The sequence below is a fragment of the Callorhinus ursinus genome, unplaced genomic scaffold (assembly GCF_003265705.2).
Source record: "Callorhinus ursinus isolate GAN/ISIS: 27379988/994484 unplaced genomic scaffold, GSC_fseal_2.0 scaffold4, whole genome shotgun sequence".
NCBI classification, from domain to species: Eukaryota; Metazoa; Chordata; class Mammalia; order Carnivora; family Otariidae; genus Callorhinus; species Callorhinus ursinus.
The window spans coordinates 20496470-20524331 of NW_027397066.1; the positions used below are offsets into that span (position 1 = coordinate 20496470).

The following is a 27862-nucleotide window of genomic DNA, read 5'->3' on the forward strand; positions in this document are numbered from 1 at the left end:
GGTTTTTTTTGAAATTTTGATCTATTCATTCCTTGTTGGGAGTGATGTAAAGGCAACATGAAAGTGATTAGCTCTGTGCCTCACATTAAAGCCCACAGTAACTGGTGGGGGGAGGCTTGTCGGGATGGGTGTCCAAGTAGGCTCACCCCTGTGAGCCCCGGAAGGTGGTGTCTGCAGCCTGCCTGCCCAGGGCTGGAGGGGGCACTGAGCTCAGTGAACACGTGCCAATGGAGTGCCATCACCAGGAGGCTCTGCTTTGGAAGTCACTCTGAGGAGAGGTGCTGGTTGATCACTGTCTCCAAGGGCTGGCTTTGAAGTCTGGCACCCACTAGCACAACGATCATCCCTCTATTAAGAACAGCCCCGGCTGATTTGATTTCTATGCCCACTCTCCAAGCACGATGTCCTGACCCTTGGACTGATGTGCCTGGCATCTGAGGCTGTGGAGAAATGACCTCAGAGTCCCCGAGGTTCACGAAGAGAGTAATCAAAGCTTCCCACTCAGTGTTCTCCCAACACCGGGAGGTTTCCCGTGAAAACTACAGTGGTTAATAGGTACTGGGTGCTCATGTGCTCATCAGATACTGTGCTATGTGCTATAAATATTTAGCTCATTTTACTCTGATAGGGACATTATTCCCATTCTACACAGGAGTAAATGAAGGCAGGGAGAGCAAAGGGTAGAACAGGAAACTGAGCTAAGGCACTTTGACCCAGAGTTAAGTATGCATAACCACTGACTTCCCAGGGTCAGCCCTGCTCTGTGGGTTCTAGGAAGCAGCGCTCCTGATTTCCTTCCCCCGAGGGAGGAGAGAGCTCTTGGTTTGCAGATGAAACCAACGGGCCCTCCACTCTTCCTTTGCGCGCAGCTGGGTGACTAGTAAACTAAGTCTCACCTTCCCTGTAGAACCAGGACCGTGTGGCCGAGGGAAGGGGCCTGGGTTTTGGAGTAAGATCCAGGTTTGATCCCCACTGAGCACATCCGAGTAATGCTATGCCATGCCCCCTAACCCTTCCAGAAGCCTCAACTAGAAAGGAAGCTACTGTCACTCCTGGGAAGGGGTTTGTGTGATCATTGGAGAATGTCAGCCCTCACATAACTGGGTAGCTGTTAGGATGTATCATGATAGGCTCTCCCTGGGACAGGTCTTCTCACAGCTGGGATGGACAGAGATGTGCGGCCACATGGGGAGTACAGAGGGCAGAAGAGGGTGAAATTAGGGACACGGTCTGCCAAAGCCCAGATGAGCAGGCAGGGGCTCCCTTCTAGAGGTGAGAGCAGCCCCTCTCCCCTTGCTTAGCTTGGCTAATCCAGCCCAGCCCAGGTGGCAAACCCGGGGCTCCAGAGGGCCAACTGTCTTAACTGCAGAGTCCAGGCTAGGAGGACAGAAAGCACCCCCAAAGACTGATAAGGCCGAACAATCCTGGCTTTGTTTTGGAAGGATTTGTCCCTGAGTTTCCAGTTGGCTTTTATCTGTGTCTCAACGTCTCTGACCTCTTCAGCCTCACAGGAGCTGAACTAGAGGATTCAGGGTCTTGAGTTGCAGAGAGCAGGGGACGGGGTGCGGTTGTGGGGCGAGGCGCAGCCCAGGGCTAGCCCCCCAACTTGCTGGGCTGTGCGGCGGTGGCCGGCGCTAGGGCGGTGGGGTGCGGGGGGAAGACGAGGGTGACGGGCGCTGCCTTCGGGGCGCGGGGCGGTGTGAGGCTGTCCGGCAGCCCGGGCGCCCGGCTTTCCTGCGAAGCGGGGCGAGGTCACGATGGGCTCATTAAGCCGTCAGGTAGGCAGTGCCCCGGCGGCGGCGGCAGGCGGTCCAGGAATGTGCGAGGGGCGTGATGACAGCGGTCGCCGGCGGCCTCTTTGCGCAACACCTTCGCTATATATACCCCGGCCGCTGAGCTCCACCTGGGTGCCTCCCTGGGTCCATTACCTGCGTTGGGAGCGCTGGTGAGTACCGCCGCCGGGCCAGGCGCTTCCTTCTCCCTTCTCGCTCTGCAAAGAACCTTCATTTACTCCCTATCCGCCCCCCTCCCCCCCACCACCTCCCTCGCACTTCATTCTTTTAGATATCTCTCCGATGTTGACCCTCCAGGAACTTGGCTGGCTTTGGGCTGCAGAAGACAAAATAATACACCTTCCCTAAATTTTCAGATTTTTTTTTTTTTTTTTTTGTTCTCGCTGTGACTGCTTTTTTGCTGTCACAACTCCCACGACGACGTTGTCAATGCTGGCCATGGTATTACTCAGCCACAGCTGGGGGTTCTAAAATTATACATGTTTTGGAATTCGTGGTTTGGGGAGGGGAAAATGGGGAGATGGAAGGTGCCACCTAGAGATCAGGACGGTGGGGCTCTCCTTTTGGTCATTCACTAGCCGTGTGACCTAAAAGCAGGTTGCTCTGAGTCCCTGGGCCTCAGTTTCGCCCTCTTTGTGAGAAGGGGAAGGGAACCGTCTCCTGGTGTTCCCGGGCGCTGAAAATTCTAGGTTTGTGCAGCTGTCCAGTAATGCCATTCCCACCAGTGTGACTTCCATGTGCCACCATTTTTGTCTGTGGCACTACTGATCTAAAGTGACTGCAGGATACCGTCTAGTTTGCTGGTCCCATCAGGGCAGGCAACCATCCGCACAGGGCCTGTTTTTACAGCTGGGGGTGGGAGAGCCCTCAGTTTTTCAGTGTTTTCAGAGTCAGAGGGGACCAGGTGAGCAGTCTGGGGGAATGGCTTGCGAGGAAATGTGCACAGGTGTGGTCGGGTTGGGCGGCACCCAGCATCTCCAGGCCAGAAGTAGGTGGCACGTAGAGTGGAGTGGATTCAGTCTGCAGATTCCTGGAGGCGGATGCCTGCCACGGGGCAAAGAGCGTTAGAATCACTCCGTTTCCTTAGGGAGGTGGCAATTTTCTCAAACATGTTGATTTCATGGAGGCACCTTGTGGATTTCATCACTTAGAATCCCCTGTCCCTCCCTGTTTCTATTCACAAGCGATTTCTGTGTTAGCTCTGCTTGCTTCGGACCTGTTTGTCTTTCTCTCTCCCCCCGACCCCCCTTCCTGAGCTGGAGTCCTTTAGGTTGTTCAGGCTTGGGTATTCTTGAGAAAGTTGTGCTCCACAGGAGGACCCATTATTTGAGGTTGTTAAGAGTGTTTGAATCTCTCTGCTCCTGCCAGCCAACCTGCTGATAATGATCTCTGTTTTTGTAACTTTGGGAACCGGTGGCAGGAGAGCATGCTTGTACAAGGTTTGGATGTTGAACAAATTGTCCCCTCTAAAACCCACCCCAGATCACTCAACCATCTCACTGAAACAAGTCCCCAGTGGTGGGAGGACGGACGTCTGGATTATAGCTGTTAGGCACAAAGCTGACATAAAAATAGCCTGGATTCAGTTTAATGAAGAAAACAGCTTCTTGGGATCAGTGATTTGGAATAAACTTTTTTTTTTTTTAAAGATTTCATTTATTTTGAGAGAGAGAGAGACAAGAGATAGCATAAGCAGGGAGAGAGGGAGAAGCAGGCTTCCTGCTAAGCGGGGATCCCAGAACTCTGGGATCATAACCTGAGCTGAAGGCAGAAGCTTAACCAAGTGAGCCACCCAGGTGCCCCTGGAATAAACTTTTAATACCATTTTCAGCCACCTTCCTCCCTGCCTGCCCTCTTCCTGTCCCCCACCTCAACCATAGGGACTGCAGAATGGCAGTATCAACAGGAAGTAGTCAGGACATCCCACTGAATTTAAAAAAATGCACCAGAGTGCAAAAAGAAGGCTGCAAACAGATTGCAATATGTTGAAAGTGGTTTTGGCAATTAGCTCTTTTAACCCCCCACCCCCGACACAATGCAACAGAATTGATATAGTTAAAAGTGAATTGCAGGATTTATTTTTAAAAGTTCATAAATGTACATTGAAAGTGCATCATGAAGGTGTGGTGAGGTAATACAGCCAAGGTTTAAAGAGATAGAGTAAATGTCTTTTTAAAATCCCATTCATTCTTGTTGTCAAAAGTCTATAAACTAGAGCCACTCATCAATGCAAAACCTAAGCCAATTGCTTCTGTCTCCTGTCCCATGCAACCTCCCCACCCACCCCCCCCCCCACCCGGTCTTTGGGATTATTTTGCCTTGTGATGGCTGAAGGAAGCTGAAAAAAAGTAGCCATTTGCCCTCTTGGGAATTTTTGAAGTCTGGGTCATTCTTTCAACGTATGGAAAGATTTCTGAAGCATATTGAACGGTGGACTAAGTTTGAATTGTTCCTGAAGGTGTAGAGTCTGTATAACTTGAAGCAATTAATTTCTTTGTGCCTTGGTTTCCTCCGCTGTAGAATTAGCATGAAAGTATAAGTACTTAAAAATACATTTGCAGAACTAAAGTGCGTGTAAGGTGGGATGGGTTAATTTGCGTAGGGGGGCCAGGAGGGAGACTGTGTGCCTGTCCCTGTCTCAGCAGGACTCTGCTCCTGCCTCCTCCTCCCGGGAAGTACAGGCGGCCCCAGCACCGGTCCTGGTTGGAGAAGCTCAAACAATGCAGAGTGGAGGGGTTGGGTGACTGCCAGGTGCCCTACATTTTCCCTGCTGCTCAGGTCTGACAAGAGCCGGGAAGTGTCCTCTCCTTGGCCTGCAAGAATTCCTCTTGGCGTGCGATACACACGTGGATGTGGGAAGTTGAACCAAAAGAGTTATTCGGCTCAGTTGTAGGGATGAGTGGTGGGGAGCAAGGGAGCAGATGTGTGATCATAGCCACGTCAAAAAACAAACAAACAAAAACATATCTTTGTGGCTATTAGTACTAAACAGCCAAAATAGATGACTTTATCCGTCTCTGCTCTTTCTGGCAGGTAAGAGTGTGCCCTTGGGAAGGTGGGAAGAGGGAGCAGCTAGATCAGAGGATACCCTGGGGAGAGAGCCTTGCGGGGGGCGGGGGGGCGGTTCAAAGGCTCCAGAGACCCCTGCTGATGCCCAGAGCCCCTTCCTAGAGAAGCAGGTTCCAGACAGGCCAGTGTCTGCCATCCCACTGGGAGAGTGGCCTTAGATTCAGGTTGGGGCCTCTGTCCAGCTCAATCAGTGTCACCTTTTCCTGCTTAGCTGAGACTCCTCTAAAAAGGCTCGGCCTGTGCTGAATCCAGGTCGCTGGTATGCCAGAAGCCTCTGTGGGAACAGCAGCCTGTCATTACAGCATTCTTGGCTGGCATTTCTAGCCGTTTGAGCAGGCAGGAGGGACCCCTGCAGGGGGACGAGGCCTGCCAGCTCTCCAACACGTCCCTGGAGCCTGGATTGAGGCCCCTTGGTGACACACGGCTGTGGTGGGGCCCAGAGGATTCTTCCTCCGTCTCAGCACCTGGCTGAGAGGTCTATGGAAGGGGCCCCAGCTTTGGAACCAGCATTCCCGGGTTCCAATCCGGACTCCATGTGCAGGTAGCTGTGGGACTTCCTTAATTTCCCTGTGCCTCATTCTCTACTGGAACGAACGTGGTTATTGTAAAATTTAATGAGGTCACGGATCACATAGGACACCCCCCCCAATCACAAAACAATGTTAAGCACCTTTCTCTCTTGTGCTCTGGGTTCTTTTAGTGGACACACATTTCCAGAGGGTTCACTGCTGTGCCGGGCACTGAGATAATGAGCTTATGGTCTAGGGCACAGTGGCGTTTGGGCTATGCATTGTCCGTGATGCAGTTCATTCCACAGAGTTCTCTGTGTTTACTCTACCAGGCACTCTGCTCAGGGCCTCACCTAGGCCCATTAATCAGTCAGTCCCGCCACGGCTCAGGGAGGGGGATGATATTATCCCCATTTTGGAGATGTTGAAACTGAGGCTCAGAGAGGAAGTTCAGGGTCACATACTGTGGCAGGACTCTGTGGAGCCGGTCCTCAGCCACTGTGGGGTATGCTCTTGGTGCTGTGTGCCAGGCGCTATCCTGGCAGCAGACCTGGCAACTCCGGGGGCCTGGAGGAGGAGGAGGCCCTGAACCGCCGCCTCAGGGCCAATCACGGAGCATTGGCTCCAGGTCCTCCTTCCCTCTAGATCCGCAAGGGCAGCCTGCCTGAGAGCTGATTGGTGCCAGGTGCCCTACATTTCCTCACTTCCCAGGTCCTGAAAGGAGCAACCAGCGCTGTGGGGGTGGGGAGGGCCTGGAGGGGAGTGGCCAGCAGTTGTCCAGTGCTCTGGGCTTGGTCCAATGGCTCTCCTGGCCCCCTGCCCCTGGGTGGGGGGGAGGGAGGGCAGGGCTTAGGTGTGTGGGCCTGTCCCTCCCCTTCTTACCAGGCAGAGTCCAGCACCGTGAACCCCCAACAAACAATGGTGGAGTACGTGAATGTACCCGAAAAGGAAGTACTGCACGAGGTGAGGCCATTGCCTCATCAGGGAAGTGTTTGTGAAGAGGGGACGGGCTTGGACGGACGGCTGGACTGGGGAGAAGGAAGACGAAAAGAGTTCCAAGAAGGAGGCGTGGAGACGTTCCGCAGAAGTGTTTTTTTGCTTTTCGGTGGGACTGGCAAAGTAAAACGAGGGCCTAGAGCTGAATGAGGCCAGCACGGGCCTCGCAGAGTAAGTCAGTATTCAAGACGACATCGGTGGGTCGGATCTAGGCACTTGGTGATCACTCAGAAATCCAGTCCCTGAAAACATACTTGAAATAGGCAAAGAATCACCCTTCTCAGACCTAAGTGCGGATGAGAGTTTCCCACGCGGGGCTGCCGTGACATTCAGGGTGCAGTCTCTTGATGCATCTGCTCTATCCAGCAGATCTCGTCCATCCCAACTTAAGGTGAGGACGAACAACCACTCATGGGTAAAATGCAGGCTGGATTTGTTTCCTAGTCAGGGACCCAGGGCATCCCTTAAGCAAACCCTGTATGCGGACCCCTCCATTCACAAATGTAAGGGCCCTACGATGTGTAGTCTATTGAGCCCTGGGAGAGGTCGTAGAAGGTCGCAATAATTTTCACAATAATTTTCAAATTCTTCCTTCAAACTACCCTTGAGCAGAATAAGCCAAGTATATAGGAACCCCTTGCAAGTCTGTGAGTAGTTCAAAGTAGTCCTTGCAAGCTCAAAGCAATGCTTTGTGTCCTATCTTTTTTAAAATTTTGAATTCACAGAAGTTTTGCACTCTATAACGTCCCTGCTTGTTTTCCCGTAATAGCTGAAAACCACACAAGGTTTACAACGTGTCAAACACCATTCCGAAAACTTTCAATACATAACACACTTAAGCATAACAATCTTTCATCAGTCATCTTACCCTAATTTGACATACAGGGAAACAGAGAAGCAAAGGAACTAGCCCAAAGTCACACAGCAAATGGCATCACTGAGACTTGAAACCAGGCAGTTGGGGTCTGAAGTCTGGTCTCTTAACCTCTAGACCGGTAACTCTCAGCCCCCAAGGGACATTTGCCAATGTCTGGAGACCTTTTGGGTTGTCAACACTAAGGGTGAGGGGTGTGTCCTGAATAGAGGCCAGGGAGGCTGCATATCCTACGACGCACAGGAAAACTCGTGCAAGCAAAGCATCATCTAGCCCTAAATGTCAGTAGTGCCGAGGCTGAGAACGTGCTCCACGGGGAAATATCACATCTCCAGTGTAAATCATCCACCAGTCACACTGTTCAACCTCCCTGTCCCCCAGTTATGGGAGTAAAATCAGCGCTCCAGGAAAATAGGTTTATGTCATGGCCAAGGATGTTGTAAATCAGGGCTCCAAACTCACTGACAGGTTGAGCTGTGTTTAAAAACTCTGTCACTCCCCTGCCTGGTGACTTTGAACAAGTTGCTTAATCTCCTTTTTTGCGCTCCAGGTTTTCCTATTTGCAAGTGCGGATGAGCATGCCCCCTTTCTTGCATAAAGATTGCAGGGGATAATGTGTCAAGGCCCAGCACAGCACCTGGCACCTTGCTGGTGCTCATTAAATGGTAGTTATTAGAAATCAATGATTCTGTGTGTGGCGGAGAGCCCTATGGTCACACAGGCGCTGCCTGCCTGGCACACAGGGATGATCAGAGAGGCCTGTAAGACTCAGGCAGGGGCGGAGGGAGGGCTTGGACAAAGATGGGGGGCTTCTGAAGGGGGGGTCCTACCTAGGCAAGAGCAGAGAGTGACACCCTACAGAGAGGATTCGGGGTCCCAAATTTAGGCCAGTGACCTAAGGAAGGGGGATCATTTAGGGGGCAGTGGGCAGTAAAGAAATGGGGAGTCCGTACAATCACAGCTGGGTGCTAGGAAAGTTAACCGGTGAGAGACACTGGGCCCCAAACCAGTTAAACAGGCTGCCGTGTGTTGGTCGAGGCAGGAGGCGCTGGGGCTCAGCCTGGGGAGGTGGCACCGGCAGGCAGCTGGAGACCACAAGCCGCGATGCTCCCAGCTCCAGTCAACAGGTCCTGGTGCGGGCTGGGTGCGCGCGGGGGCGTCGGAGATGAGCTTGCAGTTCTGGGAGGCTGATAGCAGGAATTGCAAACAGCCAAGATCCACGGAGGGGGAAACACCTGGGGTGATGGGGAAGTGCCGACTGCTCGAAGGGGCCCCGCAGACAGCAACGAAGGCACGAGGGGACGGGAGGCTGAGGTTCGCAGGTGGAATGCTTTTGTGCCAAAAGCTAGAGTGCCAGGAGCTTTGAGAAGGAGTTCACGGAGCTCTTGCTTCCTCCCTGGGTTCTGTATGCGGAAGTGGGACGCTGACTTCTGCCGCCCCAGTGTTGAGAGGCATCTTCCCACGTGCCTAGTAATGGGGCTTTCATCAGATACAGGGCATTATTGCGTGGCTCATCCCTTCCAGGAGCGTTGCAGGCCTGGAGCTGAGAGGCTGGAGTCAGGCGTGCTGTGGCCCTGGGCCAAGTGGCTGTATCCCTCTGAGTGCTTTGGTTTTCTCGCCTATAAAATGGGAGTAACACTAACCTCTCTCAGGGTTGCTGGGAGGAGGAACCTGAACCCACTGATCGGACAGGTTACTGTCCCAAGCACCTTGCAGAGATGAACTCACTGAAGCTGCCTAATAACCCAATGGATTATGGACTGTTATAAGCCCCGTTCTGCAGAGGGGAAACTGAGGCACGGAGCCAGTCAAGTGACTGTCTCGGGTCACAGTGTATCTGGGGCAGAGCTGGAGTATGATTCTGAACCTCTGTGCTATGTAAAGTACCCAGCCTAGCGCCTGACTGAAATGAAGAGCTCTAAGATTGTTTCTTTCCCCAAAACACTGGAGCTAAGGATTCCTGTGTTGGGAGAGTCACAGAGGTGACTTTAGCTACGCTTCCCGAAGCATGGGGGCCTGACTCTGTCTTTTCTTATCTCTGTGCTGTTTCAAAGCCAAACCAGTGCACCTGCAGAGTGGCCGGCCTTAAGCTGAGCTTAGAGCTCTCCCAGGCCAGCCTTGGTCTCCTCCCCAACCACCCAGCTCCACCCTACCTGCCCTGCCTGGGCTCCAGCCTTATAGCTGCCTCCCAGCACACCCCAGGGAGCCCCGCCCCGGGCCTAGCAGGCCTTGAGAACAGCAGGCTTTGCCCCACCTTTGACTGTCAGCTATAAGAAGGCTCTTCATTGAGCCTGAGGGAGGAGTCGAACCTGTGGCAGGCACAGCAACTCCAGAAGGCTGGACATCAGAAGCAGCCCTGCTCCTAGAAACCAATCGAATGCCACGCAGAGAACACCCAGCCCAAGAGCGTCTGTCAGAAAAGGCTCAGGATTCAAACTGACCCGGCTTCACAGCTCCACACCTTGGGGCCTTGGGCAAGTTACTTAGCCTTCTTGTGCCGCAGTTTAGTCATCTGTGTAATGGGAGAATAATAACTCCCTGAATGGGTAGCTGCGAGGTTGAGCACAGCCCAGCTCAGTGAACACCGGCTCTCTCGCTGGCCAGGCAGGTCCCAGCATCCTATTCGGAAAGCACGTGAGGCCTGTTGTGTGCCAGGCCCTGTGTTGGATGCTTGTTAAGTTGAAATGAAAGGCAAGCCAGTGCCTGCAAGACGTTCTTCCCTGTGATTGTGGAAGAGCGTGTCATGCCCTGCAGTTCATGGGGAAGTCGAAATTCCTTAGCCTAAACAAGTTGATGAAACCCCTTCATGATGGGGACACCCAGAACCAGCTTAAGTCCTGGCTTTTATCAGTACGAATAACCGTGCCAGCACGGGTGTCTCTGAACCATCGTACTTTGTGGGTCTGGGGTTGGGCTGCATCTCTTAAAAGAATTTGGAAATTTCATACAGAAGAAAAGTAAGTCACCCACAATCCCATCACCCACTCTGAATCCCATGCAGCATTCCCAGATCCTATGAGAACATGCTGTGAGTGGGACAAAGAAGTACCTTTTCAATGTAGCTAAAGCATTTTCCCGTTTTCTTTTTTTTTTTTCTCGTTCTTTATCACCTGTTCAATGGCATGCTATTACACCGCATGGACGTACCGCGGTTAATACTACAGTTTCCCTATTTTTACTTTTCATCTTTGACAGCGCGGCAACGTCTTTTCAGTCAGCATCCCATTCATTCAGTCAACCCCCATTTATTGGGCATCTGCCAATGTGCCAGGCAGAGCTGCAGACCCTCAGGATGCAGTGATGAACTAGACAGAGCCTCTTTTTGGAGGGAAGAGCTTACATTTTGGTAGGCAGGAAGTAGATCCATTTAAGAAAAATGGGAAAGGAGTTAGATAGACCCAGATTCTGGGAACATCTCTTCAAAGAAGTGATCAGAACAGGGAGGTATTTTGGATTTTCTGGGAGAAAATATTCCCAGATTCTTAATTCCTAGAAGTGCAATGACTAGGTCAGAGATGTCTTTTAAAAAATAAAGCACTCTAGGGCGCCTGGGTGGCTCAGATGGTTAAGCGTCTGCCTTCGGCTCAGGTCATGATCCCAGGGTCCTGGGATCGAGTCCCGCATCGGGTTCCCTGCTCCTAGGGAGCCTGCTTCTCCCTCTGCCTCTCTCTCTCTCTCTCTGTCTCTCATGAATAAATAAATAAAATCTTTAAAAAATAAATAAATAAAGCACTCTATAGTGGTGCTTATCTCACTGCATCTTCTCCAGCATAGCATATTATACCTAAGAAATAATTCTCTGCTGATTTGATTTTTCGAAACTTATCTCCCTGTTCTCTTTTGCATAGTGTGGGTTGTTAGTGGGGCCAAAATTCTTATTTTGTGTTTTAGCCACCTGTACTTCCTCTTCTGTGAATTGTCTGTCTCAGTCCTTTGTCCTGCACCTGTCTAACGTGTGTCAAAGGACAAGGACCACAAGGAATGGACTTCCAAGTGTGTCAAGAGCCACACTTCCTGTCCATGTAAGCAAGAAAGGCTTTGTTGAGAAAATGGGCTATGAGGAAGTCTCTATCAAAGGTTAGAAGGAATGTGGTTCTGACAAAGGGTCATTAATCCAGGCTACATGGCATAGTCCTAATTGCCTGCTTGGTGCCAGCTACTTTCTAGGTATCGCCATTAATTTCATAACCCTGCAAAGTATGAAGAACTATCCACATTTTATAGATGGGGAGACATTTATGCCTTTATGCTCAGAGATATAAAAGGACATTCCTAAACATACACCCACTGGTAAGTGGCACCACTGGGATTCGAACCAGCTCCAGTGTGTCAACGCTGCTCACAGAAGACAGGGTGGTAGGCAAAGCAGGTAGAACGTATGAGCATCCACAAGTATGTTAAGTCCACTGGATGAGGTTCGATGCCTAGGTCTTTAGCCTAGAAATAAAAAGCAGATGGGGGAACCCATCAGAGGGCTTGAGGACTTGGTATTCCGTGAGTTGATGAAAATGGATAGGTTCGCATCCCCTTGCTGACTAAAGGAGAGTCAAGACAGGCTGAGAGAAGGAAGTGAGAGAAACCAAAGCAAGTTCAGCTGACTTAAGGCTAGAATGAAGAAACACTGTAAGACGTGGTTTGATGTAGTGACAGCCGAGGCGAGCAGTTAAGGGAGACCCAGTGGTGGAAATAACGGCACTCAAGAGCCCACACTTGGGAAGGTATGTAAGCACAACACCCTTCATCTCTCCCGAATGTCTGTGGCCTCTGGTTCTTCCTGTCGTAGCACCTGAGTGTGACGCCTTTGAGTGGCTGCTTCTTTAAGCTCTGTTTTCCGTCCACAGACCATGGCTCCTTGGCCCGAGCTGGAAAATGCCCAGCCCAACCCCAGTAAATACATGGAAGGGGCCACTAGTCAGCAGTCCACCACACCTGGGAAAGGCAAGGAGACCAACAAAAGTAAGTGCTGTTCGTCTTGCCCCAGCCTGGCCTCCTGTGAGGACCCTGGGAGACAGGTCTGACCCGTATTCCTCATGGCCTCTGTTGCTTGTTTGGGTAGATGACACCGGGACGCCTGTGACCAAGATCGAACTTCTGCCATCCTATTCCACCGTGGCACTGATAGAGGAGCCCACTGAGGTGGCAGACCCCTGGGACCTGCCTGAGCTTCAGGACACCGGGATCAAGTGGTCAGGTAAAAGTGGGGAGGGGGGACCCCCATCAGTGAAGGGTTGGGCTCACGGTCTCCACGGTATCATCTCCCTTGTGTTGTCCTCTTGTCATTGCTCTGATGCCCTTCAAACAAAGGTCCTGGCAAGGGATACCTCCTGGCAGGCTTGGAGGCTTCGAGTCCAAGCACAGTGTGAGAACTGGGGGACCTCTTGTTCTCCTTCACCCTGTAAATGTGCCAGCATTGGAGTGCCAACCAGGCCAGGCACTGTGGTGCTCCTTGTAACCCACTGTGGGCCGACTGGGTCCCGGGAGCTGTGTTCTGGATGCAGCGCTGAACAGTCGAGGTCCCTGCTCTGCGAGCTCCTGGATGAAGGGCAGTGGGGTGTCCCCACCTAAACGTGGGCATCGAGGAAGGCTTCCAGAAGATAGAATATATAGCCAGCATGGCTGGCGTGCAAGCAAACGCTGCATTTCTTTTCCGGGTGCAGGGTGTAGGGTCTGTCTGCAGATCAGACAGCTGGGAGGGAGGAGGTGAGAACCACTGTAAGAGTGAGCAGAGAAAATAGCAGCATCCAAGGACATAGCATTCCAGGATGTGTGAGCGCCCAAGCCCTCTTCCAAATGGAGGCCGTGATTGCTACCTTGCGGCCACGTTCTAGAAAGTATTCTGTGCTGTTCTGAAGGTGCTTAGGAGAGCCATTATCTCTGACCCCACACTTAGCAGGTGCCAAGTGCCCTTAACTGCCTCACTCAGCAACACTGGTGCAGCTGAGCATGGAGTCTGGTTTGCTTGTCAGTGCCCCAGACCCCACCGAACCCCTCCTCCCCAGAGCTAATCCTTTATAGAGACTTCACCACAGGCTTCAACTAAATGGACTACAGTGGTAATTGCTTTGAAAACTGCAGTCACGGATGCATCCCATCTCTAGGCCTGTTTAGCCCGACCTGGGGGCGTGAGGGAGGGGAGGAGGGGGAGCTCTGAGCTCCTGGCCAATCTGGTGAGTTTCAGGCCCTAACAGCCTTCCTCCCTTTTCCCCTACCCCAGAGAGAGACACCAAAGGGAAGATTCTCTATGTCTTCCAAGGAATTGGGAAATTTATTTTGCTTCTGGGGTTTCTCTACTTCTTCGTGTGCTCCTTGGATGTCCTCAGCAGTGCCTTCCAGCTGGTTGGAGGTATGGATGAAAGGGACAAAGACCTGGGGTGGGGGGATTTTCGTGGTATTCGGTTCAAATAGTCACAAGTCATCAAGCCCTCTCCAGTTGCAGCCTCTCAGCCTGTTTTAGGATGAGAAGTCACCTCACGTCTTGTGAAGTCATGCCTCTATTTTATAGAAGAGAAAACTGAGGTCTGTAGAGGGGCTGTGACCAGCTGAGGTAGCTTAGGCCAGCAGCCAGGGCTGGAGCCAGTTCCAAGCTGTCGGCTTCCTGTGTTTGTCCGCCAACCCTGGACAGGAAGCTGTCTGACAGAAGGAATTATCTCAGGGATCCCTGCTGTCTTGGGCCTCCCACTTGAAGAGATTATTAGCTAGGAGTGCTCTCTAAGCTAAAGCAATTGTGGAAAATCAGGGCTGGGCCTTAGCTAGAGAAGGACAAGCGTCCCAGAGTTGGTGGATCTGCATCCCTAGCAGTTTCTAAACATCTTCCGGGACGGAATGTGGCTATGCAGTGTGAGGGGGGACCCAGGAGTGAGATCAGCATCTGCTTGGTCACCTGTGTTCCCCTGATGGGTGACGACATTGATAGCCAGCACTTTGAATACCTCCTGGCGTCCTACACATTCCTTCCCAAAGTTCTTCCCATTTATGAGGAGCATCCGGGGGCTGAAAGAGGTCATGCTGCCCAGCCCTTTGTTTCATAGCCTAGAGCTGGCGTAGTGGGATCCAAACTCAGATCCCAGTGACACCGAGGACAGTTGATTTTTATACCCCTTGGTGCCTTTCTTGGGAACTCATCTTTGTGACCTGGGAGAATGGGGAGAGGGGGCACTTGTGGGGGTGAATGAGGGGCAGACCGACCTCCTGGATGCCACTCCCAGTCCCCCCTGGTCCAAGGTAGCATCAGCAAGGGCTTTCAGTCTCTGAGTACCTGACAAGTGGCCTCCACCCTCTGGGCCTCAGTCTTCAATAGATGGGTTGGGGAAAGGATTGGTGGTCTTGGGGCATCTGAGGTTAGGCTGGGGCTGGAGAATGGGGGTTGGGTAAGGTGGATAGAGAAGAATGAAAATATCCATTCCTGAGGGATAAATCTTATGAACGGGGAATTCATCCCAGAGACGGGAATTAGGGCATCAGGAGACTGACTTGACACCCACTGGGCCAAGAAGAGTTGAGGCCCGGTTGGTGACCAGAGAAGGCTAGAGGAGGGCTTGCTGTGGGAAGGAATGACAGAAGTATGGGAGGTTACAGGGAGAAGGGATGAGGAACAAAAGATGGTGGGGTATGTGGGGGGCTAGCTCACACGCGTGGAGACATGGTGCCAGGGCAGCACCAGGAAAAAGCCCATGGAAGTAAGATTCCATAGGTCCCAGCTGGGCTGGAGGCTGGCCTCGCCTTCCCCCCTCAGCCCGCTGACTGCGTCTAGACACTGCCGGTGTATCCAGTGTCCACCTAACATTCTTGGGGCCGTGCCCTTGCTTTTTTCAGGAAAGGTGGCCGGACAGTTCTTCAGCAACAACTCTATTATGTCCAACCCCGTGGCGGGTCTGGTGATTGGAGTGCTGGTGACTGTCCTGGTACAGAGCTCCAGTACCTCCTCGTCCATCGTCGTCAGCATGGTGGCCTCCTCACGTGAGTCCAGGCACCTCTGGGCCCAGACACGTTCCAGGCATTTCCCTGTCCAGCTGGGGAGCCTGGGATTTACTCTGAATATGTCCAGGCTGGTCACCGCTGTCTTCCTATCTTGAGCAACTGTGACGTGTCCTGCCTCGTCCCAGGCAGCCTCCTGTTTCCATCCCCGTGGCTGGGTCTGAAAATAGTCCCCAAGGCTGGAAGACTCAGCTCTGAATTCTCTGGAACTGTATTGTCCAGTCCAGCAGCCACTAGCCACATATGGCTATTTAATTTTGTTTATCCTCAATTTATTCTAATTTAAAAGATAAAAATTAGTTGCCGGGTTGCACTAACTATATTTTGGGGGAGCGATAGTCACTTGGGGCCAGTGGCTGCCATATTGGGCCATGTAGATGAGGAACATTTCCATCACTGCTCAGTGCTAAGAATAAAGGCGTGTAATCCCACCACGCACTGGCTTGGGGACAACTGAGCTTGGGAAGCTGGCATTCCGAACTTGAACCCGTTGATAGTTTGCTCTGGCTAAGTTGGGACAGATACTCGGGGGGGGGGGGGGGCACAATTTAACAATTTAAACAGGTTAATTTTCAGCTCAAACCAGCTGTTTTTAGCAAAATTAACTAGATCTTTTCTGGGCTAAATTAGAAAAAGGTATTCTTCAAAATAATTTTCCTTTCAGGGCACCTGGGTGACTCAGTCAATTAAATGTCTGACTCTTGATTTTGGCTCAGGTCATGATCTCGATCTCAGGGTAGTGGGATCGAGTCCCGTGTCGGGCTCCATGCTCAGTGTGGACTCTGCTTGTCCCTCTTCCTCTGCTCCTCCCCCCACTCATGTTCTCCATCTTTAAATAAAATAAAATATTAAAAAAAACCTTTACTTTCATATGTTAGAACATTGTGACAGTGTACTAATTGTGTTAGAAACAGAAATTTGCCATGATAAATACACAAGTCCTTAAACATTGTTTCCTGTTTTCCCATAAGCTGGCCTTGCATCTGTAATAGGGAGGACAGAGAAATTTAGAAAGGCACTTGTAAACTGGGGTTCACAGAAGGGCTTCTTCATGGAGTCTGCGGAGTCCCTGAAATTATGTGCCAGAAATTTTTTTTGGTACACATGCATATTTCTGTGATGAGCTGTCCTAGCTTGCATCAGATTCATAGCCTGGTGCTGACCCAAAAATGGTTAGGAAAGGCTGCTTTGGCAATTACCAGCTTGACTGAGGTCAGTCTGGCCACATTGGGACCATGGCCAGGCTGCCTTCCTAAGCTTGCTTGCTAACCCACTTTCTCTCTTCCGCCCTCTAGTGCTGAGTGTACGTGCTGCCATCCCCATTATCATGGGGGCCAACATTGGGACCTCAATCACCAACACCATTGTGGCGCTCATGCAGGCGGGAGACCGGAATGAGTTCAGAAGGTAGGAGGCTCAGAATCAGCCTTTCCCCGCCATGAGGCTCATCGATTTGGGCCAGGTTGCCCTAACTACTTTTAACTAGCCAATGAGAACATGTTGGTCATTCCTAGAGCTCTTAGAAGTAGCCATAGTGGAGTACAGGTGGGGGTTGGGATCACATACTTACCAGCTGATGAAACTCAGCTCCCTGGTCTGCATAGCCAGGACCATTGGCCGTCACCACTATTGTCCATAGGACTAAAACCAATCCTACAGGTAAATGCTTAGCAAGGTACTTGGCAGGCAATCAGAGCTCCCTAAATGCAAGCCCTAGCTAGAAGCTTCCCTGCCATGTTGGTGTAGTTAAAACAAGGCCAGTTGGGATAGGATTTACTATCCCACTTAGTCAGAAATAATTATAACCTCCTAAAGCTTCCTCTTTGGCTGAGCTCAACCCCTGCCACCTCCTCTTTGTTCTTCACTTGCATGCCAATAAAAGGCAAAATATAGTTTTTGTGGATGCGGAAGATCTGAAAATGGGGCGGGTTGAAACAGGCAAAGGGAACCCTTTCCTTCCAAAAGGTTAATGGGAAAATGAAGCACATTCTCAGCCTGCCTTCTAACTGATGGGCTTTTTCCAGAAGTTCTTAAAACAGAGAAGCAATTTGTCTACGTGATGCAGTCACTCCACGGGTCCGGCAGACAGCATTATGCAGGCTGGCTGGGTGGTCAGCAAATGCCGTCCCTCTTCCGTTGGTGAACTGGCAGGTGGCAGAGGTCCTCAGAGTTGCTCATTTCTGCTCAGACACGGCTAACCTTCTTTGGTCCCTGATGAAATGTCCTGAGGGCCGCAATAATGATACAACATTATCCAGGGGGGTGGTTAATTTGATCTTCTCAAGAAGCTGAGTAGACTTTTCTTTGCCCCATTTCATTAATGCAGAAACACAAAGAGGTTAAATAACTTCCCTAAGGGGCATGGCTGGGACTCAGTCTAGGTTTTCTTCCAGATTTCGGGCTCTTTTCACCGCCACATATGAAATATAAACTTGCCAGATATAAACATGATCTATGAAAGTACCTGCACATAGGAATATAATTGAACTAGCCCACCCCTTGTTTGTTTTATTTAAATAGATTGCTTTCAGTAACATCTTTGGAGATGTGCATCATTCTTTTCCTGGTGGCTTGGAATACCTCCGTAGGTTTCCGGAAAAATAATGATGATATCTGACACCTATAAGGCTCTTAAAACATTTTGCCAAACTACTAAGAAACATTTACATCACTTTATATCACTTTATGAAATCACCTTTTCTAGGAAGAATAAGTTACTTTTAAAAATATTAGCTGAGATGGTACGTAAAGATTTGCACTTACAAGTAAATAAATTGTAAATAAATTTTACTACTAGTGAAGTTAAGCATTTCCCGCACAGGTTTATTAGCTTCTGTCTGTTCATGTCCTTTTTTGGTTTCGGGTGATTTTTTTGCACATGCAGATGTGTTTTTTTTTTTTTTTTTTTTAAAGATTTTATTTATTTTAGAGAGAGGGAGCACACGTGTGTGTGGGGGGCGGGGGAAGGGCAGAGGGAGAGGGAGAAGCAGCCTCCCTGCTCAGATCCGTGGGCTCCATCCAATCCCAGGGTTCCCATTCATGGGGCTTGATCTGAGCCCAGGACCCCGTGATCATGACCTGAGCCGAAGGCAGACGTTTAACCGACTGAGCCACCCAGGCGCCCCAACATGCAGATGTTTTTTAAAGGAAACTTTTTATTGAGGGGAAAAAAAAAAATCTCATTTCTCAGTCTGGACATAGGATGGAATTCAGGGGAACGTATGAACCTTCTCAGATCTAAATTGTGGTGTATATTGGCCTTATTTCCTGTGCAGGCCGTTCAAACGTTTCATCAGAGTCTCAAGAGCTTAACAAAGTTAAGAACACAGTTGAGGGCTTTGGTTACCATCATACTTCTGGCCCCCATCTTTCCCCAGGAAGACTGTCTTCAATGGGTGTGATTCCGAAGTGGTCTTGATGCAGCACTTCCAAACGGTGGCCACTGAGCTCATTATTGCAGCCATAACCTGTCTACTTCCCTTTCCCCCACAGAAAGAATTGAGTGCTGTCTGGCTTGGTGGCAAGGGCTCTGCCGGGCAGTGGGAAACCAAGGGTCCTGGACCCAGCACCCAGGCAGTGGTCTTCTATTCCCCTATGCTTGCTGGCCCTCAGTTTCCTCATCTGCCAAATGGGGATATTGATACCGCCCACGTGGGGGTTGCTGTGAGAATGTGAATGGGACATAGATAGGTGGCCCCCCCACCCCCCGGCAGCCAATGTCATCCATGACCTGCCTAGACTGGTGCCCACTTGCTTGTTCACTAATCTGACTGTTGGCTTGGGGTGGGATTCTTATAGGGCTTTTGCAGGAGCTACTGTCCATGACTTTTTCAACTGGCTCTCAGTGTTGGTGCTCTTGCCCCTGGAGGCAGCCACCCATTACCTGGAGATCCTGACGGACCTGGTGGTGGAGACCTTTAACTTCAGGAATGGGGAGGATGCCCCAGCACTTCTGAAAGTCATCACAGACCCCTTAACGAAGCTCATAATCCAGGTAACCCAGCCTCCTTCAGAGAGGCAAAGGCAGGAACTAACTCCTCCCCTCCCCACCCCCGCCACGCCCCTACCCCTCCCAACTGGGCGGAGATGGTGGAGAAGGATGAGGGTCTGTAATCGCTGCTCTTCGGTTGCCTCTCAAAAAGGCCATGGGGAGGCAAGACTTCAGGGACACCGGGTAGTGGAACTGGCCTTTTTGGTCTTCTTGACTTCAACACGAGTCATCTTCATTGGGGTGGGAGCGGGCGGTGACCAGTGCTTCTCAAGACTCAGACTCCATTGGATGCTTGGGGCCATTTTATTGCCCCTACCGACCTCCGGCACCCGTGGGCTCACAGGTAAAGCATTATCCTGGCTCCTAGCCAAGGAGGAAGGTTGCTGTCCTTCCCTTCCATCTCACCCCTCTGCTCCCTAGGGTCATTGAAATATTATTGAAATAAATTTTAAAAGGTTTTGTGGTTGTTACCTTGGAAAACAGGTCAGCTGAGACCTTGCCCCTTATCACCCCTACCTTCTGGGTTTGCTGTCATCCAATGACCATCTGCTACTGTGTGCTCCTAGCTACCAGCCCACTGTTTAGAGGATCATTCATTTCTTTGTCAAGCACCTGCTAACGTCCAGGTGTGGTGTTCCATCCTGGGGTGCCAATGGAGTGAGTCCTGACTCACTCCTGCAGGGGCTCTCAGTCGGGCTTAGGTTGTTGAAGCCCCTTTAACAGAACTTCCTATGTGCCTGTCCCTCCTCAGTGCTGGGGACGTGCTGATTCTCTGTCTGTCTTCCTTAGCTGGATAAGAAAGTTATCAATGAAATCGCAATGAATGATGAAGCCGCCAAAAACAAGAGTCTGATCAAGATTTGGTGCAAAACTTCTACCAATGTGGTATGTTTCTAAGAATGTTGCTGGGTGGGCAAACTCTTGCATCTGTGCTTTAAGCAAAACTTTTAATTCAATGTGGGCAAATGAGAGGTAAGAGGAAGTAAAAATTGGCCCATGAGAATCCTTACGGAAACAAGTCTTTGAATGCTGGATGGACAGACAATGCAGTATACCCAACCCATTTTGCCCCACCCGGCACTGTGGATACATTATTCCTGGCTTGTTATTTTCATGTCTTCCATGGCCACCTGTGTTCCCATTTATGGAGGGACCTGTGGAAACAATGCATCACACGTACAGACTCACACACTGATGTGTGTCTCTCTCCTACTTGCCACATAGCCTGCCAGTCCCCACCAAAAGTGAGTATTGTGGACTATACATCCCATTTCTCAATGTTTGTCATCCAGACTCAAATGAATGTCACTGTCCCTTCGCCTGAGAACTGTACCTCGCCTTCCCTTTGTTGGTCAGATGGTTTGTACACCTGGACTATCAAGAACGTGACCTCCAAGGAGAACATTGCCAAGTGTGAGTGGAACTCAGCAGAGCATCAGCCACGGGGATGGGCTGTCTGGGGGGTGCTGATGGTGTTCTTTATCTGGGTGAAGCCCATTAAGTGAAGGAAAGCAGCACACTAAGGATTCACTGAGCACCAGCATTATACCAAGTCATGAACTATGCAGTTTGATAGCAGCGAAAACTAAGGCTCAGGGACAGATCCGAGTCCCCACAGTGAGGGTCAGAACTAGGACTTGAAGCCCGGTTTCTCTGGCGGTTCCATAATGCACCAGAACTCATCAATAGATTCCACCGAGTGCTCCCTCCATATGCTTTGGTATCCCTTGGGCTCTAGGGAGACGCCAGCCAGATTTGCAGGAGATGTGGGGCCCACACAGAACAGAATAGATACATTCACCCTGAAGTCATGAGTCCCTGCTATACAGCAGGCCCCATTCAAGACCCTGGAGCCATAGCACTGATCAAGGCAGTGAGCCTACATGATGCTCCAATTCTTTAAGAAGCTAGACTGTTGCCCTAGGAATCTTGGCCTAGACATCTTTAACTCTTCTAATCATTCCTTATATACCCATGTGTGTATCTGCTTCTCTTCCTCCTCTCCACACCACCCACATTCATTCTGAGCAGTCAATGTTCCAGGTGTGGTTTACCTCACAGCATCCATGAGTCTTATGACCTCCCATGTTCTTGGCGGCACTATCCATCCATCAATAAAACCATATAACTGTGGGGCCACACAGGACTTCTAAAAAATCAGGAGTTTTACAGTTAGCAATAGCTCCTGCTCTGACTGGCCCATCCTACCATTGCTGCTCAGACTCTTCGTGGTAAGTATCCTTGGTTTCATGAGTAAAATACACCATGGGATTTAGAGGTAGAAGAAAGCCCCCAACTAGCTCTGTGACTGCAAGGATCTCACTTCATGTTCTAGCCTCATGAGGTCCCACTGGCTAGAACAGAGCCTCAGGATCACACTTAGCTGCAAAGGGAGGCTGGGAAGTGTGGTCTTTATTCTGGGTTGCATAGGTCAAGCTAACAACCAAGATTGTGTTCCTGTCATACAGAAAGATGTTGGTGAATGAGTAACAACCTGTGGCCTTGGCGGCGGGGCGGGGGGGTGGCGGGGGGAGCCGTGGCCCTCCTAACAAGGGCTTTCCATGGTCTTTTCAGGCCAGCACATCTTTGTGAATTCCAACCTCCCGGATCTTGTTGTTGGCATCATCCTGCTGTTAGTCTCCCTGCTGGTCCTCTGTGGCTGCCTGATCATGATCGTCAAGCTCCTAGGCTCCGTGCTCCGGGGACAGGTAGCTGTTGTCATCAAGAAGACTCTCAACACTGGTAGGCACCCTGACCCCCCTCCCCTGTCAGTTCTGGGCTTTCTAGGGCATGGCGTCACTGTGGCCACTCCAGGGGCGGCTGGGGGCGGGGGGGGGGGGGCTCCTTTAGATGTTTATCTAGCAATGGCCTCTGCATGGAGTTTCTCTCTTGGATCTGATAAGCTGAAGAAGTTAAGATGCCATTTGCCCTTGAAATCATCCTTGGTGTCTTGGGTGGAGTCTGGGGAAGTAGGCACAAGCTTCTGTCACATTTGCAAGGTCCTGAGGAAGAGCCAGCTGAAATCTAGAGATCTGTGAGATAGGCCTTCCTTCTGGCAGGTTTTCCTATACCCAGGACTTTCAGGTCTGTCAGGATCCCTTAGAAAAAGGGTAATGGATGCCCACACTGCTCCCCACTTCCCTTCAACTCTTGGGAAGAAAACATGGTTCTGGATAATATGTCAGCATCTTGAGGCAGCCAATGCAACCCCACTGGCCAGGGAGAAGCTCCTGATGAGTATGGCATCCTGGCCAATGAGAGTGTGCCAAGCCAAGGACATCCCTCCCCATGAAACTTCAGTGAAATGGGGCCAAGAATATCTGCCTCCCAGGGTTGTCCCAAGGTTGCCACGTGGCTGAGCTGGGTGACTCTGGGCACCTGCTGGGTATGCAGGGCCTAATCTCATATGGGTGGTACCAAGAGCTCATTGTGTGCGACTTCCGAGCTGCTGCCCTGCCTCCATGCTCCTTCACAAAGGTGGAGGATCCACAGCATTGGGAGGCCAGGCCAGGCAGAAGGACAGAGGCCCCAGTGCTCCAAGTGCTCTGTGGGAGGAAGGTGGTTATTTGGGTGGTGTCTTAGTTCTGCTGCTATAACAAATTATCCTAGGCTAGGTAGCTTGAACAACAGAAATGTATTTCTCACAGTCCTGGGGGCTGGGAAGTCTGGCCTTGGAGTGCCAGCATGGTCAGGTTCTGGTGAGGTCCCACTTCGTGATTTACAGATGGCCACCTCCTCACTGTATCCTCCCATGGAATGAGTAGAGAGGAAGCAAGATCTCTGTTCCATAAGGGCACTAATCCATTCATGAGGATTCCACCCACATGAACTAATTACCTCCCAAAGGCTCCACTTCCTAATACAATCACACTGGGGGTTAGTGTTTCAACATAGGAATTTTGGGGAAACATTCAGCCCATGACATGTGGGTTTAGCATTTCTACTTCTGAACCTCAGTGGATGTGTGTGTTTGTCTTCATAACACACATGCACATTCTTGGCTCCACCATCCGAATGTGCAAGGTGAAAGGATTCTAAAAATCTGATTTGCAATTTCCGACCATGGCGTGGGGTGGGGAGGCTGCTGACCTGACCCTCTAGCCCAGCCCATGCCCCCCCACCCCCAGGTCCTCTGGAAGTCCCAGCTGGGCCCCCAACCCAGGCCTTCCTTAGAAGACCTGTGACCAGTCTCTTTTCCTTCTGTCTCCTAGATTTTCCCTTTCCCTTTGCCTGGCTGACTGGCTACCTGGCCATCCTTGTGGGGGCAGGCATGACCTTCATCGTGCAGAGCAGCTCCGTGTTCACATCTGCTATGACCCCACTGATAGGTGAGTTTCTCCCTCGCTTCCCCTTCTTGTTGCCACTACCATCTGCCGTCATCCCCTGGGGCTGATATTCTGGTTTTTGTATTTTCCTGCCAGGTATTGGTGTGATCAGCATCGAGAGGGCATATCCGCTCACGCTGGGCTCCAACATCGGCACCACCACCACAGCCGTCCTGGCTGCCTTGGCCAGCCCTGGCAGTACCCTGAGGAGCTCACTACAGGTTAGGAAAGGTTGCGCCGGCTAGGGGCTCTGGTGGGCTACAGCCCCATTCGTGGGCTTGCCAGCAGATGGTTTTGAACAAGAGCCAAGTTTTTCTCTATGTTCAAAATGTGAGACCTCCCCCATCCCTGGTGGTGGTTGAAACAGAGGCAGGGCGGCCACTACTTGGTAGAGGTGGGAAAGAATATTCAAGAAGCATAAACACTTCCCATCTACTCGCTCCCCTCTTGGGGAACTCTGCCTGGACATTGGGAGGTCACTTGTGCTCGGGGCTTAGAATTTAGAAGAATCAGGGGGACCTGGCCAGATCAACTCAGCTACTTGGGCAAGAAGACCTTTGGCATTTACATTCTTGGCCTGCCTTTCCACACTAAGTGACCTCAGACGGGTGACCTAACCTTGAGCATCAGTTCCCTCATCAGAAACCTGGGAGCCATATCTCATTAGGATTATTCTAAGGATCCGATGAGACTCTGTCCAGACAGAAATCTGAGTGTAGAATATAAATTTGAGCCCTCCACGTAATTGGAAATTTTCAGTAGCCACATTTTCGAAAACTGAAACAGGGAGATCAGTTTTAATAACGTATCTGATTTAACTCATTATCATTTCAACATGTAATTGATTAAAAAGCTGGTGAGATGTTTTACCTTCTTTTTTGGACTAAGTCTTGGAACTCAAGTGTGTGTTCTACACTTGCTGCCCATCTCAGTGTGGGCTAGCCGATTTCCACGGGCTCGGCTGCTACACATAGCTAGTGGCTAACATTGGACAGGTTGGTCCTGAGCCCCTCGCATGATGCCTGGCACCTAGGGGGCCCACAGGGAAGGGGCAAAGTGCGTGGCCTCTGGAGCCGGGCTCCTTGGGGTTTGAACCCCACCTCTACCATCTCCTACCTGTGTGACTTTGGGCAGAGAGCCTCACCTCCTCCTCAGTTGGCTCCATTGCCTCCACTGTCACATGGGGATCATGACGGTCAGCAGCTCTGAGGATGTGTTTAGAGGATTGACGTAATCCACATGGAGCCAGCTATCCAGCAAGCCACTCCTTTGCCCCCCGCCCCCCGGCCCCCCAGCTCTTAACTGCTCAGCCGGAAGCAGCAGGGTCAAACCCTGGGGAGCATCCTCATTAAATTCATTGTTAGATTTTTGCCTGGAGGACTTCAGGTGGACTGAGCTGTGAATCATCTAGTCACCTCACTCGCCTTCCCCCAAACTACACACGCGCGCGCACACACACACACACACACACACACACACAGTAGGTCCTCAGGTAATGCAGGCCCCTTCTGAACTGCACCCTGAAGACCAGGAAGACCCCTGACTCTGCTCAGGATGCCTGCAAGACCACCCTTCCGGCTCCCCGACTCCCCCAGGCACCAGACCCACTCACCTGTCCCACCTCTTGCGTTGCAGATCGCCCTGTGCCACTTCTTCTTCAATATCTCGGGCATCATGCTGTGGTACCCGATCCCGTTCACCCGCCTGCCCATCCGCCTGGCCAAGGGACTGGGCACCATCTCTGCCGAGTACCGCTGGTTTGCGGTCATCTACCTGATCATCTTCTTCCTCCTGATCCCGCTGGGCGTGTTCGGCCTCTCGCTGGCCGGCTGGCCGGTGCTGGTGGGCGTGGGGGTGCCGATCCTCTTTGTGATCCTCCTGGTGGTGGCCCTCAATGTCCTGCAGTCGCGCTGCCCGCGCCTCCTGCCCGGGAAGCTGCGGAACTGGAACTTCCTGCCGCTGTGGATGCACTCGCTGCGGCCCTGGGACGACCTGATCTCGCTAGTCTCCGGCTGCGGCTGCTGCCAGAACCGCTGCTGCTTCTGCTGCCGGGTCTGCTGCCGGGTCTGCTGCCGGGTCTGCTGCCGCACGTGCTGCCTGGTCTGCGGCTGTCGCCGGTGCTGTCACTGCAGAGGCTGCTGCCAGCGCGAGGATGACGAGCCCGTGATGCCCAGCAAGGCCCCGGAGGCCTTTGATAACGCGGCCATGAGCCACGAGGCCCAGGACGCGCCCCCTGCGGCTCAGTGGGAGGCGCCGGGCTCACCGAGCGCCTCTAGCAGCACCGCCTTGTAGGGGGGCAGCAGGAGGGGCCCCCATCCCCCCGGGCGCCGCGCTCCTTCCTCTGCCTGGGGGAGCCGTTCCCTCCTGAGAAACGGTGTTCACGGCAGCGCCCCACTTTCATTGCCCTTGGCCCGGTGCGTCAGCCCTCACGGGAGCTTCATCTCGGCGGGGGCTCTCCAGCTTCCGCTGGCGGGAAGGTGCGCAGCGATCCTGCGAGGCCGGGAGGGCCGAGGGCTAGGGATGATCACACTGCCCACCCCTGCCCCCACTGGGCGGCTCCACAGGACCCGGTGTCAGACTCGAGCCGTCCTCTTCCAAAGGAAGCCCTGAGGGAGGGATTCATGGAAGGTTCTCAAAGACGCACGTGTTAAGTGTGCACGTGATGATGTGAGGGTGAGAACAACACTCAGCCGTGCCCCTCTTTGACCACAGATTTGCTTCAACCAAGAGCAGGAGTCCTTGCCCCAGACCAGACCCCTTCGGGGGAAACTGTAATTGTTTGGAGACTTGGTGAGGACCACAGAGGTGGGTCTTTCCCCCCTTGCCAGAGCTCCCCAAGTCCCTTGTTGGGTGTCCTCACCTGGGCAGGTGTGGCTCATCTAAGCTTCCCTGTTGTGTCCTCGCCCAAGTTTGCAGGGCGGGAGCCGCGTCTGAGCTCCCGAGAGGTTCAGGGTGCACTTTGGCTCACCTGTTGGCTCCATCGTTCTGAGAAGTGAGTGGTCCTGGTCCTGAGCTGGGTGGGCAGTTGGAGGATGAGAGCTGGGGAAGGGGGAGCACTGGGGGTGGAGATGGTTTATCTGCTAAAAGGGCCTAGGGCTCTTCTTGACTTGGCTAATCTATTGACCATGTGGCTAGAGCCCAGTGCTGCCCTCTTGGTCAGATAAAATCATCCTTCTTGAGCCTTTTGGAATAAGATATGCAGCCCCTCTATGAGTCCTCTCCAGTGCCGCCACCTTGAACCCCAGGAAAGACAGGGGACAATTGTAGCTTCTATCTGCCCCCCTCACTCTCACTACAAGATAGATGTCTGCGTTGGCTGTTCGGTGGGCAGCTTCCATGCATCCATCCAAGCCAGAAACTCTTTCCGTTCTCTCACATTCCCATAGAGAGGTAAGCTCCGATTTCCTGCCCTCTCTCCATGCCTGCAGAGAGCCAACCTTTTCCAAAGGGCGGAAACCGGGGCATGGCCAGACTGCCCCCAGAACGGTGATCATCAAGTAGCAGGAGGGGTCCGTGTGTGGCTGGGGGTCCAAGGGCAGTGCTCCCTGCCCCCATCGCCTTCTCTGTGCCTTCTAGAGCGACTTGCTGTCTTTACACCTCCTCCCTCCGCCGCTTCTCACCCTGAACCATCCCAGTCTGCCCCGGGAGAGGGAGGGAGCCTCAGCGGAGTTTGGGGGAGGGGGTTCAGTGCAGCCACACTCCAAGACCTTGTTCTCCCCCATCCTGGCTTATGCGTCACCTTGGCAGGTTGGGATGCCAAACTGAGCCCTTCTCTGACCCTTAACCCCTGTAGATACCAATTCCCAAACAGAGCCATTTATACTCATATTTATAGTTGCACATCTGTACAGCATTTTTCATAAGTTATATAGTAAGTAGTAGTGTGATTTGTGTTTTGTAGTGCGCTCATTTGGAAATGAGGCCGGGTTCTACTATGAAATATAAAGAAAGCACCTTTGTATATTTTGTAATACTGCTTTTTCAATGTGCCTCTGTAGCCGTACCTGGGCCACACACCCTGTAAATATGCAAGTTAAGCCTGGGCAGGGCTGTGGCCCTCTTTGCACACTGACTTTTTAAAAATTGGATCCTTGTTACCCACATTGATTGTAATTTTTTTTACTGGTTGTGGGAAGGGAGAAATAAAAAAAGACAATCAAACCCCAAAGGAGTGTGTTGCTTTCCGTTACAGAGAAATCGGGTCTTCCTGGGTCTGTTTCCTAAAAACGTGGGATCTCTTTTACTCAGTTAACATCACCACCCACCTCTCCATCACCAGGGTCAGCTGCGTCATTTGCGGGGCCCCTCGTTCAGGAAGCAGAGGGAAAGTG

General features: G+C 51.7%; 1 protein-coding gene across 1 annotated transcript; it reads left to right on the forward strand.

Annotated features, from left to right (window-relative positions):
* The first annotated feature begins 1820 nt into the window (after positions 1 to 1820).
* On the forward strand, positions 1821 to 27699 carry SLC34A2 (solute carrier family 34 member 2). The gene is made up of 13 exons (XM_025887392.2): positions 1821 to 1945; positions 12083 to 12197; positions 12298 to 12432; positions 13456 to 13584; positions 15054 to 15197; positions 16511 to 16622; positions 19014 to 19209; positions 19996 to 20091; positions 20499 to 20619; positions 21781 to 21948; positions 23418 to 23534; positions 23628 to 23752; positions 25167 to 27699. The coding sequence occupies exons 2-13, from the start codon at positions 12086 to 12088 to the stop codon at positions 25821 to 25823; spliced, it is 2112 nt and encodes a 703-aa protein (XP_025743177.1). The 5' UTR covers positions 1821 to 1945; positions 12083 to 12085; the 3' UTR covers positions 25824 to 27699.
* Positions 27700 to 27862: the final 163 nt, after the last annotated feature.

What these genes read in the sequence shown, in the direction of transcription:
- SLC34A2 (XM_025887392.2), top strand. Translation starts at nt 12,086, where the DNA reads ATGGCTCCTTGGCCCGAGCTGGAAAATGCCCAGCCCAACCCCAGTAAA. An exon ending in TAACGAAGCTCATAATCCAG is followed by an intron (nt 19,210 to 19,995) that starts GTAACCCAGCCT and finishes TGTCTTCCTTAG; the next exon opens with CTGGATAAGAAAGTTATCAA. An exon ending in TGCTATGACCCCACTGATAG is followed by an intron (nt 23,535 to 23,627) that starts GTGAGTTTCTCC and finishes TTTTCCTGCCAG; the next exon opens with GTATTGGTGTGATCAGCATC.